General features: G+C 53.1%; 1 protein-coding gene across 9 annotated transcripts in view; it reads right to left on the bottom strand.

Moving 5' to 3' along the window:
* Window positions 1–16,546, bottom strand: part of ZFHX3 (zinc finger homeobox 3) — a 386,661-nt gene that overhangs the window by 80,175 nt on the left and 289,940 nt on the right. For all 9 annotated transcript variants that reach the window (XM_072934462.1, XM_072934467.1, XM_072934465.1 and 6 more), the window contains one exon: window positions 322–3,065. In XM_072934462.1, coding sequence (XP_072790563.1) covers window positions 322–3,019 — 2,698 coding nt within the window. In that variant the 5' untranslated portion in view covers window positions 3,020–3,065. The remainder of the gene's footprint in view (window positions 1–321; window positions 3,066–16,546) is intronic.

The following is a 16,546-nucleotide window of genomic DNA, read 5'->3' as shown; positions in this document are numbered from 1 at the left end:
TCCACCAAACTACTCTCATTCCTCACCAAACCCAGGAGAAGTCCTCAGGAAACACTGTAGTTAGGATGCTTTCCACAACGAGGAAGAAGATTCAGCGCCACACCATCCGTAACCAGTGTCTGCTGTTCCACTAACTCCCTATGAAAACTCTTGGAAAATGTACTAGAAAAGCCACAAGATGAGGAAAAACTGCTCTGGGTGAACACAGGTGAAAAATCTGCACTGTGCAGCCTCCATGCTCGACCACTGTGCAGAGGTAGCTCATGGGTTGCCTTTACTGGGTCTCTCACATGAACATGGTGGAAACCCCTTCACCCTCACCTAGAGATGGAGCCATCGTTGCCATGGGGTTGGTGGGATCAAGCTGGAACCCCCCCATCATGAACTGTGCATCTGAGGAAGTGCTGTCCATCTTCAAGTTGGGAAGGTTCATGTTCTGCGCCAGGTAGTACTGGTAGAGCTCGGCCTCGGCGGGGGACGGCAGGCTGCCGAGGCCCAAGTGCCGGTTATGCTGGATTTGGGACATGTTTTGCTGAAGCAACATCATATTGTGCATGTGCTTCTCACTGGTCATGTGAATCCGAAGGTTTCTAGCTACGTTGGTCTCGTAGTCGCACACCTCGCACCGCCACGTGGGTTTGGTTTTTGGTTTGGTGGGGGAGGGAGCCCCACAGGTGGTACCGATGTTGGCGGCGGCGGCTGCCGCGGCTGCAGCTGCTGCTGCCGCTGCCCCCGCGGTGTGGCTGAAGACTTGCTCTCCCCCTCCGTTCTGCAGGTTCTGCATGTTGTTGAGATGCTTGTCGGACTGCATATGAATACTGAGGTTGCCTTTGGTAGTTGTGGAGTAGTTACAGACCTCGCAGCGGAAGGGCTTGTAACCACAGGTGTAGCTCTCGCCCCGCGCCAGCCGCGGGTGTGGCTGCCCGCTCTTGCAGTAGACGCAGGAGCCACCCGGCTCAGGATGTTTCTCCTTCATGTGCGCCTCAAGCGTCTGCTGGTACTTGTAGTGCCAATTGCACTTGGGACACTTGAGTGTCTTACATGAGTTGCGAGAATGCATCATAGTCATGTGGCCACCCAGCGACCGCGAGGAGCCCAGGACCGTGTCGCACTTTGGGCACTCCACGCCGCTCCCCGAGGGGCACTCCCCACCCCCAAGTTCACAGAGGGGGCCAGCATGCTGGTGATGGGAGACGTAGCTCCCGTCCTCGCCCTCTGCACTCTCATTTGGTTCTGGTGCTGTGGCATTGTCTTTATTGGCACTTTCATCGATGAAGTCCAGCCTCCTGCTGCCCTCGGCCACACTGGCTCCGCCGCCCTCATTGTTAAAGCTTAAGTGATTCCTCCTGTTTGCACCATCAAAGACAAAGGAAGAAGCAGAATTAGAACTAGTAGAAGCTGTGCCCCGTGACAGGGTCTGGAGCACGTTAGGCATTAAGGGAGAGTTAGAAATGCTTTGGTTTGAGAGAGCAAGGTCCTTTTTGCTGCTGCCACTGCCTGCCACAGCCCCAACATCCTCCTGGGGCCGGTCCTCCAGTTCATCCTCCAACTCGTTTGGAAATAGTCCTTTGCAACCCTCATCATCCTCATCTTCTTCCTCTTCCTCCTCTTCCTCCTCCTCCTCCTCCTCTTCCACATCCTCCTCCTCCTCCTCTTCCACCTCCTCGGCTGGCTCCACCTTTTCCGAGAGGCTGTCTTGGTCGTCCCCCTCTTGTTTCTCCCCCCCTGCCACCCCAGGGTCCTTCCCCTCTGAGGATTTGGTGGGACTGGAAGCCAGCGGGCCCAGGGGGACTGAGGTAATGGGAGTCTTCAGAGCTGAGCTGGTCAGCCCACCCAGGTTGAGGAGTGCACTGGGGGCCAGGACACCCGCTGCTGGCGGCGGCTCAGCTCCACCGGCCGCCCCAGCCTGGAGGGCCTGCTCACCTTCCATGCAAATGCCACTGAATTTACCATAAAAACTGTGTCCAGGGCCTATGAGGTTAGCTGCGGAAACGAGAGGGTGCTGAAAGGTTTTGTTTTTTGGTTCCAGAAAGCTGACAAGGGGTTCCTTGTCTTTGCCTATCCCTTGGATGATAGCGGAGATGTTCTTATTGCTAAGAATTTTCCGCTCCTCCTCACTCAGAGTCATTCGGTGGTCGTGCACGGCATGGGTCACGAATGAGCGGACATACCCAAAGGAGAGCTTGCACAAGAAACACATCAGGATGGGCTTCCTCTTCCCATAGAGCACAAAGCCATCGAATTTGGACAGGTCCACATTGTTGGGAACATCTTTGGATACGCAGGAGCTTTTGGCAGAACCGTCGCTGTTCAGGTAATCCTTGTTGCTTTTGTGTCGCACATCGAAGACGCGGAAGCTGTGCAGGACGGGGCTGATGCCCGCCAGGGCTGAGGTATTCGGGAAGGCCTGGTCTGATCCCTCAAACCACTTCCCGAAGGATGAGGCTATGTGGAAAGTGTTGATGATCTGTGGGTAGACGGGAGCGGCAGCAGAGGGCTCTCCCTGCTTGGGCAGAGAGTTCGGGAGCAGCGAGGGGAGAGCCCCGCTGCCGCCGGCACCCCCGCTTTGCACCAGCTGGCTGAGGCTCTCCACGATGTAGGCTGAACCGTCGGGCTGGTAGACGATCTCGCCGGCCAGGTTCTCCACGTCGCTCTCCTCGTCGCCGTCCTCGCTGCTGTCGCTGCCGCTCTCCCCGCGCCGCGGCGGGGCCGGGCGGGCGCCGGCACAGCGGTGCTCCATGTAGCTCTGCAGGCCGGCGAAGGAGGCCGCGCACTGCCCGCAGCTCAGCTCCTTGCCCGCGGGCTCGGAGCCGGGGCCCGGCGCGCTGCTCTCGGGGCCGCGCTCGGGGAAGGGGACCCTCAGGCTGTCCAGGGGGCTGCAGCTCTCCGCCGCGGGCTGCTCCATGCTGCCGGCCGGGTCAGGGAGGTGGGCGCTGTTGAGATCAGTCCATTGCTGGTGCTGAGGAATGCCGCACCCATTGTCCTTCCCGGGGACGACGGGCGAGTCACAGCCTTCCATGGCAGGGCCGGCACGGAGCGCTCATTGCACCCGGTACGGCTCCGACCTGCGGGTGGGGACAGAAGGAGAGAGGCAGGTGAGTCAGGGTGCTCCCGTCAAGACCCCACCACCACAAGGGCTGCTGCCTCCCCGTCTCAGGACCAGAGTGGGGGCACGTTGTGCCAAGACGGGCTCCAGGACAGGCAGCCCAGCCTTGGGCAAGGTACTGCTGGGAATGAGCAATGGAAACACTCTGGCAGCAGCCACGCCAGAGGAAAACTTGGAAAGGGAAGGGGCCTGGAAGATGGCAAAAACCTCCTTAACGTGTCTCCTAAAGGGAGCCAGCAGGAAGATTGTAGCACCTGCACTGTCACCTCCAAGGCCTTGGGTCTTCAGAAAACAAAACATCATGGGAAGCTTGTGACAGAAACAAGGTACGACAACAGAACAGCTCTGTGGCTTTGCAGCTCTGGTATTCTCTGGCTCTCCCTAAGGCAGATGCTGTTTCTCTGGGTGTCACCCTTCTGCTAATGGCTTGGGAGACGCAGACCCATGGTTAGCACACATGCACCTGTCAAGGGAAGGCCACACGACCCAGAGCAACTCACAGCGACTTTGGAGTAACAGTGCTCAGTGTGCACAGGAGACATAACTGCTGCTCTGGTCTGGACAGTTTAAACACAGAGATGTCAGGAGAGAAACCAAACAGGAAATTCCAGATCTGACAAGGGTGCATCCTGGGGATTGGAAAGCGGTCAGCCCACCATGCTCCAGGAACCTCCCAGAGATCCTGCAGGGCATAGCCTCGTGCATGGATTGCTTCCTCTCACCCCTGGAGACAAACGGTGGCTGCAGGTCCTGGAAGAGGAGGATACCCTTCCTACTGCCTCCATTCCACCAAAATCAGCATGGCTGGAGGATTCCCACCAACTGCCAGGCAGTCATCGGGCCTGGGCTACTGACCATGGCCGGCATCCAGGGACCCCTGTATGGTGACCCTTTCTGCTGCACCTGGCCAACCACTCCAATACCGCAATCCCAATGGAGCCCTCTTCACCTCAAACAGAAAATGTGAAGAGAACTGGAAGCTGGCCAGAGGTTCAACCACCTGCAAAGACAGTGATATGCCACAGCAGCCCTGTGTGAACTACCTGAATTAGCTCAAGCAAAAGAAGAGTGACAATCAGCATTTTTTTGCAGGTTTCACTATCTCCCAGTTTATTTTCCTTTACTACACAAAGCCATCCATGCTTCTGCTGCTTTCTCTAATGTGTTAGTACTTTCTCTTTACATTTGACTTCCAGTGTACCTTGAAGAAAAAGCATTTAAAACTACCACAGAAGACAAAGTCATACTCTCAAAGCTCACGTGCAAGGATGCCTGCAGAAGGACACACAGGCACAACAGAGACAGCACCCAATGTGATCACACACCACATTACTCCACAGCACCTCCAGTCTCACCTTCCCTGGATTCTATGTCATACACAGCTGTCTCTAGAGTTGTACTGGGAATAAACAGGGATTTGCTCTGCAGCAACAGTAATCTGGTGCACTGAGCAGAACAATAAGGAAAAGCAGTATCCTGCTGCCAAAAGGCTCTGGGTTTAATCAGCCAGTTTTGTTCCCCTAGCCTAAAATATGCTCCAGCCATGTAACAGCTCCTACTGCACCAGCTCCCTCCCTGGACTACTGATCCCAGATCCTTCTGTGTTGAGGCTGCACATTCACCTTCCCACAACACACCTACTCTTGCCCTTTCCACTGCTACTTCTGTGCTGGCAACTGCAATCCAAATTAAACCAAAACAGATTTATTCTGGGGAAGTGAGGAAAAAGAAGCTCCATAAGCCTTGTACTTTTTCAAACTGAAGTTTGAGGAATATCTCTGTGGACTTCAAGGCATAATATGGGATGACCACACCCTACCCACTCTTTTAGACCTGGATCATTGTGTGGGCCAGCACGGTCTGCCCTTGGGACACACAGCCAGGTGAGACACAGCCAGGGTCACAGCAGTTCTGCCATCAAGAGCTCCTGACTGGCAGGAGATACCTGACTGACAGCCAGGCCAGAAGGGTTAGCAGGGCTGGAGGGGCGGGAGGGTTAACAGCCTGATTGGAAAATCAATGTAATAAATGCTTGGTAAGTTACAGGAACATGCGGGAAGAGGAGGCTGCGATTGATAAAGGACTGCAGCTTTGATGCTGCACTGGGGACTTGTTTATTGACAGGAAAGCCAATCTCTCTCCCGGCCCGGCCCGGCCAGGCAGACCCGCACGCTCCAATTAATTGGTGGGCTTTTCTGCCTTGGCTTGCTTTAACAGCTCTCCCCCACTCACTCCAAGTTAACCAGCTCAAGATGTGCTATGCCAAAGGAACCTCCTCTCCTCTCTCTTTCCTCAACAGAGAGGAGCCCTTACAGGGCATGGGGAAAAACCCAGAGCCAAAATGGCCAGCCCAAGCCCTGGACACAGGCGGAGCCCCTGCAAAAGCCCAAGCTCTTCTGATGGTTTGGTCAACATCAGAGCTGCTCCTAAAGGGAGCACAAGGTGTGAAAATATTTGTTTCTATTCACACAGGAGCTGCAGGAATAATCTGTTCAAACTGAAAACAGCAGTTTCCTTGCTATAGCAAACCAGGTTCTAAGCAGGAGCACAATGCAGCTATCAGTCCACTATTGGGCCCCGTGTCTTCCACCACTCCGGAACACCCCTAGGCCACCCTGTGTGGGGACAGACACAGCGTGTGAGCGCTCAGATGGACAGACAGTGGCATGCTCCACACCTCCCGTTCGCTCCCCCTGTCGCCCTCTCTGCTCTGTTTATCAGCCAGTCAATAAGAAAAGGTAGTTCTTACTTAAGAAGGCAGAAGTCAACTCGTCAGGTCGATCAGCACTCTGTCTGTAAACATGGTTTCCCGTAAAATCAATGAACTCCAGTTACAGAGAGAACAGCCTGAGTGCCAGAGACTCTGTGCTCTCACACTGCCCCAGTGGCAAGGAAGGGCTCTCCTGCTCCCTTCTGCAGCCTCACATCCCACCACTGCCATGGCCACCTTGTCTCTGGCCCACGGCCCGTCCTAGCCCCTGCCCCTGCGTCACTGCATCTCACAGTCCCGTGGAGCCGACGTGGCACCACGGCGGCCCAGAACGCAGCTACGCCTGCGTGGCAGATGCAGGTGACAGCACAACACTGTGTGCCCCCCACTTCTGCCACGTTCCTGCCCACCAGGCCTGGCAGCTGGCAGCCACGCCGTGCAGAACACGTGTGGAGTCGATCCCTGCATCACCCTGCCACCTTCCTCCAGTCTCCAGCCCCATCCTCAAAAGGACAGACATTCCCTTTCCAGCAACGCTTCCACCAAGGAGTGGCTGGTCCTAAAGCTACACCCTGCAACTCCTGGCAAGCTGGGCTCCTGGGCACCCCAGCCTGTGGCACCAGGCTGCTTCCTCCCCTGGGGACACTGGCAAGCAGTGCAGGCAGCAGGGATGGAGCGGGAGAGAGGAGGGGGCTCCTGCTGTTGCCCAGGCTTCCCGAGAATTAAATATGAACAGCCGTGCTGTGTAATTTTAAATTGTTAATTAGCACAGGGTTAATTAGGCGGCCCTTTCACAAGAGGCTGTTTGGCAGTAAACCAAGACTAGAAGCAATGAGGAAGGAGGAAAACAAAAGGAGAAAGCGACAGTGAGAAACTGTTCCCTCAGCTAATGACCCACATGGCACCATGGAAAAGAGGGCGCTGAGGACAGGGAGAAGACACAGGCAGATGCATTTCACCCACAGCCATTACCTGGCCCATGGCCCCTGCAGGCTGCCCTCCCCCTGCCCAGCTGCGTGGCGCAGGGAAGTGCTCAGGCCCTCAGCCAGCTCCACGGTGCCAGTGGCTCAGGAGAGCCAAAAAGGACAGAGGTGGGGGAGGACAAGGACTGCACAGGACTAACTCAGCCTGGCCCTCTGCAGCGTCCTCAGCAGGACAATGCCTGGCCAGTGTGGTGTCCCGGCCGGCCGAGAGGCTCCTGTCTCAGAACGGCACTTGGTGACACTTGCTCCAGCCTGAAAAACAGGGATGGCCGTACCAGACGTGAGCGAGCAGCCAACTCAACGTCATGGTCACAGAGACACGGAATAGCTTGGGCAGGGACCTTGGAGGTCCCTGGGAACAGGCATGCTCAAAGCTCCCAGAAGCAGGAGCCCGGCAGCAGGGGCAGCCACTGTGACCCTCTCGAGTGCCGACACAAGAATCTGGAGCATCAAAGCTTTCTGTGCTGCCTCCTCGCACCTGGCCTGCTGCACAGCACTCGGGTAACACTTAGGAAATTGCAAATGGAAACACATGATAAAAAAATTTGCCTAGGATCAAGAATTCAAAAATTAAGGAAGAACAGAATGTATGTTGCCAAAGCAACTTTAATTTTGTGCCTTTATGCATATGAATTATGATACTGCCTGCAATTAGGTGAGCACACGCTGCCTCGCCTGGCAAGCAGGACGGCCCCAGAAGAGGGTAAAACAAGGTGGCAGGAGCATGTTGTCACTGCATGTGATTCCTACAACAGCTGCTATCACACAAATATGTGAAGAGTTACCTCCTAGAATAGAAATATCTTTTCAAATTTCTTCAGCAGCACTGGCTGGAGATTCAAGTGGCAATACCAAGTGTTTCAATTCCCAGTTCCGTAAAATGCTTCTACCTTTTAAGTTAAACAGAAGACAGGGATCCCAGCTCTCTCACATTCATTAAGGTGCCAGAAAGCAGCAAGATACCTGCCAACCTAAGGGAAGTGCTGAAAACTCTGCAACAAGGCTTGAAGATATTAGGATAAAATGGTACTTGTGTGCCAAAACCTGAGGAACAGGTTTTGGCGCACAAGCAAGGAAACGTGGAACACAAGAAACAGAGAACGTGGATGCACAGTGTGAAGAATGATTTCTAGCTGGGCTTTTCCCGCCAGCATTTTACAGCCTTAGGATTTCTCTTATGCAATTTCTAACAAAAAACAAAACAAAACAAAAAAAACCCAACAAAAAAACCTGAAAATACTGATATTTATTTGCCAAGTTCAACATTTTAATGAAGCAATTACAAACTAATTTTTCCTTTTTGCATAGCATGTCATATTTTACACCTCCCCAAGTGAGACCAAGCAGTGTTTTAGCACACAGCCTGATCACAGCGGAGTTGTTTCACTGGCAAACATGGTCTGATGAGCAAGATACCAGTCTAGCCAAATCCTGAACACCTTACATCTCTTTTCCTCTTTTGCAGTGAGGCTTTACCAACCAAAAGCCCAAGCTCAGTTCTGACTTCTTCCAGCGTTCTGCTTTGTGCCAGACTGTTTCCATCTGGACAAACGGCCACATCCAACGCTTCTGCAGTGGGAGCAGAATTAACAAGTCAGCCCTGCCTGCTGGTAGAAGAAACATCCAAACAACATTGACCCACAGGTTTCAACGAGCTGGGGCTGCAAGTCCTCACAAACTGGTTGGTTATCCTGACAAAGCCAAGAATTCATAGAATTGAACAATAATTTGGGTAGGAAAAGACCCTGAAGATCACCAGGTCTAACCATTACCCCAGCACTGCCAAGGCCACCACTAACCCAAGCCCCCAAATACCACATGTACACGCCTTTCAAACCCCTCTCTGGGATGGTGACTACACCACTGCCCTAGGCAGCTTGTGCTAGTGTCTGACCACCTTCTCAGTGAAAACATTTTGCCTCTGTGGAAGTCACTGTGAACACTATGAGCCTTCCCCTCGGAGGGATTCTAGCCCATGGATCCCGAAGGGCCCAAGGTCCCAGAAGGGGATGGTGTGGCATGCCATGGTCTGCTGAGAGAGGATCCGTGGGGCACCTAGGAGGGCAGGGCGATCCCCCGGCAGCAAGGCAGCAGTGTGGAGGGGCTCCAGCCAAGAGCGCACGGCCACGGTGAGGTGACACGGGCTCCATCCAGGCACCGCCGGCCCCTCACATCTCCCCGGCATCTTTAGCATAAACAGCTTTTCAACCAGCAGAAAGCGAAGGAAACGCTGAACAAAACAGGGCTGAAAACTGCAGGGCTCAAGCACTTGGCATGAAACTGAGAGAAAGGGGCTCCTTGAAAAGGTGAACCTTCCACATTATCCACGTTTTCCCTCTGCCCTTCACACCAGCTAAAACTGAGCCAATGGGAGTAACACGAGTCAGGCAGCTTTTCAGAAGGCATTTTGTTATGAACTATTATTCCAAATTTGCTGATCCCTTTGAGCCAGCTACTGCACTACACACAAAAATACTTATCTAATCTTCAGCCCGCCGCCATTGAGAGTGGAGTGATCCCAAGGAGGGCCAGGAGGCTTTCTCAGAGCAGCTGGGGACAAGAGCACGTATTCCTTTAGGAGATTCTTAGCACTAAGAATATTTTGCAGCGGAGGTAAACTGACTTCAGTCATGTTTCTCTCTACACAGCAAAATGAAGCACTTCTCATACATGAGAAGGCATTCACATGCTCCCAGGGCACAGAACTTGTTCTCAGGTTCTGCAGGATCCTCTCCTCTTGAGTAGGACACCACACAAGTTCCAGGTTTTGTTTCAAAACGTCAAACATCTCATGATTCTGCCGTTGTGCAACTCACCCCTTTGCTCCAAACCCCCAATCTTTCTTGTTAAATGGTGTTCTCAGCCTATGCTGCTGCATAAATAACTACATTTGCATCTGGTTTGCATTTTCAGTGCACTGCTGTTGATCCAACTCCAAAACTAATCAAAGAGCTGCTGAAGACAAATTGCTTTGCTCTGTCACACAGCGCCACAGTGCCTCAGGTTCCCCCAGGCCGCAGTGCCTCAGGAAGGAGCCATGCCATCCCCCCCTTCTGCCATGCTGCAGCTTGTCCTGTCTCCCCAGTGCCTGCCCAGTGCCAGTGGCCTGCACCAGTTCCAGGTGCCACAGCTCTGCCTGGGCCCCGCGTCCCTCCACGGAGGGAGGGAACACGCACAAGACCTTGCACTGGGCAACCCCTATCCCCAGTGATGCTTGTGAACAGGGGAGCCCTGAAATGCTCCGAGTCTGCAGCCCTGCCACGTGGCTTTGGGCTCAGGCACAGCCAGGCCCCATGGCCCGGCCGAAGCGCTGCTGCTCTGCTGCCAGGCTGTGCTCCACAGCCACGCTCCACACACGCAGGCACTCACCCAGAACCCTGCCAAGGCTCCTTCCTCCTGCGGCTCTACCCAAACAACATGTGCGCTCCAGACTAGTGTCAAGGGCCAAGCCAAGGGTAAGAGTCAGACTCATAAGTCATGCAGATCTCCTCTGCCAGGGCTCGGATCCAGTCCTTGTTAGGAAGCAGACTCACTGCAACATTCTGGGCTCAGTTGCTCTTTCCCACCCTTTGGGAAAGCCGATGCTCTGGATCGGGAGAGCAGGCTTAGAGGTATTAGGTCATTCTGTAACCATCCCACTGGCTGCTCAGACAAACACCATGGCTGATACGTCAGCTCTGAACTACACACTGGGGTTGCACAGTCCCATCACAAAGGTCACCGGGATGTCTGCTCACACCAGCCATTCATGTTTCAGTATAAACACCAGTTACAGCCGTACCACTCAAAGATAATCTAAAACACCCCTAAAACAGGTAAAGAAACTTGCTGGTATAGCTGGGAAACCACCACATTTAAAACAATGTTTAAGCCAACTTTCAGAACATCCAAGTGGTCCCATACCCCTGTTAACAGCATCCACGTTTGTTGCTTCCAAAACTATACCCTGCTCCAGACTTCATATACAGCCTAAACATGTTCCTTATCTGGCCAAAATAAATCCTCCTGATTGCAGCAACCATCAGGAGTCAACACCTGTGGACCACTTGACAGCTCAAAGTCTCAAGTTCACACTCTCCAAGTGCACAGCATGCAGTCCCTCCATCAGTTGCTACATCCCTGGTGCACCTCAGAACCACCACCTGTGAAACATTTAACCACCTCAGCTAAGGAGAGCTGACACAGATCCAGGTAAATGGGGATCCCAAAGGACGTGCCCAATGCGTCTGCAGGCACTCCCAAGGCCCGTGAGCACCATATGGCAGCACAGTGCGAGGGACGCAGGACATGAGTGAGGAAGATGCTAAGCTCACGTCTCCAGACCTCCAGGACTGAAAGTGTTACTTGGCTGCCTGGCCTCTTGCTAATTGTGGGTTTTATTTTTATTTCCTATTACCCTCTTGCACGCCTGATGAGATTATCTTACCGGAACTGACACAGCTGGAGGCTGCAGCCATACATGGAGCCTCTCAGGAGGCAATGCAATTTTATTTTCATTGATCAGGAATCAGTAGGGCAGTAAATGATGGGAAATTCCATTAGGAGAAATACTGGGCCTCAAGACCCAACTATCTAGGTACAACCAAATCCCAGAAAGTCCCATCCTTCCTCAAAGCCCCACTGGGATGCGGACAGCAAACCATCTTTCTTCCTCCCAAAATGGAGTCAGCTACTAACCTGATATTCCTAATTGCCGCCTGCGCTGCCAGAAGCGGAGGCAATGCTGTCAGAGCACCCCCAAGGGCTCACTTAGCCCAGACAGTGCCTTTGGTAGAGCCAGCAGCACCCGGCTGCTGCTGCGGGGCCGAGGCCGTTTCCCAGCACATGCCCATCCCGCAGGCTTTGGTCTCGCAGGCCAGGCAGGCGGGAGTGGTGCTGGAATGCCAGCACCTCAGCCAGCCCCGGCAGAGCCAGGCAAGCCCAGGGGATGCCCAGTGCATGGTCCCATCTGGAGCCCGAGGCCCCAGGGAAGCACGACAGTGCCACTGCAGAGAACAGCCCTCCTTCTCCAAGGGCCACCTCGGGGCACACGGCAGTCTGGGACCTCAGGGAACCCCCATCTGACAGAGCACCACACACCACACAACTCCCTTACAGCCCCAAACTCCTCTGAGCCCAAACTGGGAATCACGTCAAGCCTTTTGTTTTAACCCCCAGCCCCAAACACAGGATATGCACTCAATCCCTCGCTCCTGGATCAAAATCCCAGCGTCAGGCCCTGACTCAAAGCGTGCCCCATGCTGCTGTCCCTCGCTGCACACACCTGGGCGACAGGTGAGCCTGAGGCCCGTCAGGATGGCCGGAGCCGCTGACAGTGCAGGGTTAACGGGAGCCGACAGTGGCACAGTTGTTAAGGTGATCGATACCAGCGAGATACTAAAGCAGCATAAGCCACAGTATTGACTGCCAAGCAGATGATAAAACTGTTTATTATGGTAATTGTGGGGTGCCTGCAAGGTGTTCCTAGGGCAGTCTTGAGCTTTTTACCAAAATAAGAATTGCCAGAGCATGACCTGTCTGTAGCCCCTCTCACTGCAGTGAGACCCTTCACACGCTGCTGTGCTCACACACTGGCCCAAAGCCACCTCCCCAGCCCAGCTACCACTGGGATGGAGAGGGTCACATTACCAGACACAGTCCCTGAACTGTTTATCTTACACACACACCCGTATCAGGGCTTACTCCTACAGCTGCTGTACACCTTCTGCTGGAGCATCCATTCCAGGGAAAACAGAGCTCAAACACCAAAACCTGTAACTTCAGTTCTGCATCCTCCTCCTGATCAGCTGAAAATTAAACTCCATCTCCCAGTCTAAAACATTTACTTCAGTATTTCAATTACTTTTACCTCTTCTCTGGACTTTGCACAGTTTCCTACATCCTTTTAACAAAATTTAACAGAACTTCTCTTCAAGACCCAAATTTTTGTGCAATGCATTAGGAATCCCTTTTGAGAAGACTGAAGTGTGGGTACACTCAGTGTGGAAGATCCAGCAGGTGTACATGCATGCAGGTGTTACTCAGAACAGGTGACACTGCAGCCTGTCACCTGCCACCGCGTGTCTGCAGGGCCAGCAGCCGATCTGCCAGCACACAGCAATGCAACGTTCTCATTCTGAAGCTGTTTCAAATATCAAAATAGCTTCTCTTGGATTAAACTCGGTAACATGTATGCCTCATTCTCCAGAAGTGATGTCAAACTGCCTGATGGGATATGCTCTGGCAAAAGCATCTACTGCTCCTCCATCCACAGGAGCAGCGGCTGTAACACACTTGGGGCTCCATTGCCACCACAGCCAAGTGACAGCTGAAAATGAGTTTAACAAGGGCTGAAGCTCCAGGGTTCTGTCAGCAGCTCCATGGGCAGTAATTAAGGACTGTGGGTCCCATTACCTCCCAGTACAGACAAGGCTCTGACAGCTCCATCTCAGTGTTAACCCCAAGGACCACCTGCTTTGGGCTGCAGGCAGCACTCGGTGCCACCTCCACTGCCTTGGCTGGCTGCTCTAGCTAGCCACTGGTGGCATCTGCAAAATGAACTTTACAACAGGAGCCTTACTGTGGACTGGCCTCAACCTGGACAAGACCACAGGAAGTTCTTCTGGCTAATGCCCTGGCCCTTCCTCCTCCTAATGCGTTCCCTCGTCAGGACTGGAATAACCTACCCTGACGTCTCCCCTTCATCCCCCTATTCCTTGGTGCCTCCCACCCCTCTTAAAGAGGCCACTTCTCCCACAAGCAGAGTCAGCCAAACAGTCAAGCCAAATTTTTCACGGTGAAAGACAGAACCTTACACCTCCACAGCTGTTTCATCTTTCCACGCTGAACCAGCCCCTTCTTTCTCAGCTGCTCTTTCCCATGCCCACCTGTACTGCAGGACATGGCGAGGATGCCACACCTCTCCAGCTCACTTGCAGATCAGTGAGAAGGGAATTGACAGCACAGCTGAACCCAGCACTCCTAGGAGCAAGCACACCATGCCACACAGCTGCTGCCTTACAGTCTGGAGATTTGGACGTGAGCTTCTAAAATTTGTCCACTCTCAGCCCAAACATGGGTGCTGGGCTGTAGAGCCCTATGAAACTTATCCCAACGATCTTGGAGAGCTGGGGCTGCTCTTTCAAATGTCCATCAGTATATAGGTTATAAACAAGATTAAAATAATCCCTTACTAAAATCTAGACAAGGCAGAAGATCCCCCTCCCTGTCACCCTTCTAATGAGCCATCTTCCATCAAGGCTTTCCTTCTCCTGTTCTAGAACAACACTCTAGAAAACAATTCAGTGTCTCAAACAATTCTGTTCTACCCCCCCATGCAAGTCCTGCCCCCACTCCGGCACTGCTGCAGCGGGAGGCAGCAGGTGCTCTGAGCAGGGCTGGGTGCATCTCCGTGCTCCATCCAGAGCTGTCCTTGCAACAGGAGCCACCTGGGATCTGGTCCCCTTCCACAGCTCCCCTGGACCTGCAGCTCTGAAGACACACTCTCCTCCTGCAGAGAAGGCAGGGACAGCAGACTGGGGCCCCAGCAGCACTTTTCTTGAAAACATCTGTTTTCATTATCACTATTACTTTTAATTAGCACTTTACAGCAGCCCTGAGCCCTCCCAGCTGGAGGAGAGCTCTGCTCCTAAATGAACAATTAGAAGGTGCACTAAGGGAATTTTTTTTCTCATCTTCAGAATCCAGTTTTTCAGCAGAGCTCAAAGACAAACCACCTGGTTAAAGGAGCTCCCTTGAAGAGGTCTCTTCAGGCACAGCTCAAAGCCTGCAGGTCACCTGGGGATCCCTACGGTGTGAACGGTCACTGAACTCAGGAATCTGGAACACTGAACTGATTACTAATGTCAGGGTCTTAACACCTCTACCCTCAGCGCTCACTGAACGGCCTCCTCTTCCTCACCCGGCCACAATAATTGCCCTGCAGAAAATTAAAGACTTTAATAGCCATCTCACTCATGCAAGGCCCCTGCTCAAGGGTTCAGGCCACGCACAAGCTGAAAGACAGGGCCCTATTAAATGCATAAGGAAATAGGTCCCTATGAAGCGTAATTACTAGAAACATGGACTCCTGATCAAGTGCTTCTTTGAAACCCAACAATGAAAAACATCCGCATAAAAGCCCCCAGAGACAGCCTCAGCCATTCCAAAGAAAGCAGAAGGACAGAGAGGTGAAGTGTCAGGATGAAAGGGCCATCCCAGGGCCTTTCACCACTGCCACCTCAGCAGCCCTGCGAGTACAGCACCCACAGACTCCGGCCTTTAATTAGGAACAAGCCATGAAGCTCCAAAACTCTTCAGTCTACACTGATGAAAACCTCATCTCTTGTACCCCTAGCTGTTCCCTCAGTGCTGCCCTGCACTGCTCCTGATACCACGAGACTGTGCCGCCCTTGGGGAGCCCCCAGCCCCAGCACCCGCCCTGTCCCAGCAGGGCACAACACGGAAAGGTGACCAAGAAGCTTCCCCTCAGCATCCCCAAATCCTTGCATCCCACAGAATCCCACTGCAGCCGTGCAACATCGCTGCATTTTCCACCTCCCAAGCCTGGACTTGGAACATGAGTCTTGTGTTCAAGAGAGCATTCCAGAACAATCCTAGAAATCCTAAAGTGGTATGAATGACATGGCTTACAGTAACACCAATATTATAAATTCCACTCCAATTTGGAATCCTTTAAGTCACCAGGTTCCCCTACCCTCCATCACATTTTCCTTCCTCCTCACCCTTTACTGCCAGCACTGACTTAAATTCCATGGCAGTGAATTTCATATAAATGTCAAATAAATGTTACTTAATTATTTACCCTCTGATTACACCTCCTGCCATGGGAAGTTTACTTAAGCTACTCAGGTGGGACATGGCTTGCAGTGTGCAGCCTGTGGTAATGGACACAACAGCAGCACCGGAGGATCCCGTGGCTTGCCCTGGAGCCCAGAGAGGGCAGCCGTGGCCAGGAGGAACAGCCGAAGCCAGGAGCACCAGCACTGTGTCCTGCGGCCAGGATGGATGGATTGACCAGGTGTGTGTCCCGGACACGGCCGGAGTGCTCCCAGGGCCAGCACACAGCCTGGGCACCCATGCTTGCAGCAGCGTTTCTTCTGCTCAGCACCTGCAATCCAGTAAGGACGGGGAGCCTCTGCTCAGCTCTCCAACAACTCTCTCCATAGGAGGGGAAGCGAATGCCTCCAGTGCCCAATGGGCCCAGATACTGATCAGACCACAACACAACACAGGGGAAAACGACACAAACCAATTAATTCTTGGCTCCTTGTTTTAGCTCTGGGCGAGGGAAGGTGCACAACAGAGCGAGAGGAGACTGGAACAGACAGAGGCTGGGATGTGCTCCAAGAGCCCCAGGGGCAACAGTGCTGGCTCCCAACCCCACAAACACAGGGCTGCTCTCCAACAGGTGAGGGCTCCGCAGCTCCTGGGCAGAGCGAATGGGGAAAGCCTCTACAGCAAGATTCAGTCAGACTTTTCCATGCCAAACCCCTTAGAGAGAGAACAAGGCTGAGCCATATCTGATAAATCCATCTTCTGTGACCAGGTCTGTATGGAGGTAGGAAAGGATTCAACAACTGATTCAGCAACTCAACTGATGTGCACACTGGAGTCAGCAATGGAAGGCGCAAGAAGAGAACGACAGGAGAAACTGTCCACTTCTACAGCACAGTCCCTCCGAAAAGGAGGCTTGAAATCCAGTCTTCATTCCCAAAGGCAGCTTCTTTCTTCCTCCTCATCCAAGTT

Source organism: Taeniopygia guttata, chromosome 11, assembly GCF_048771995.1.
Source record: "Taeniopygia guttata chromosome 11, bTaeGut7.mat, whole genome shotgun sequence".
NCBI lineage: Eukaryota > Metazoa > Chordata > Aves > Passeriformes > Estrildidae > Taeniopygia > Taeniopygia guttata.
The sequence above is the reverse complement of the archived record's forward strand: the minus strand, read 5'-3'. Positions and strand labels throughout refer to the sequence as shown.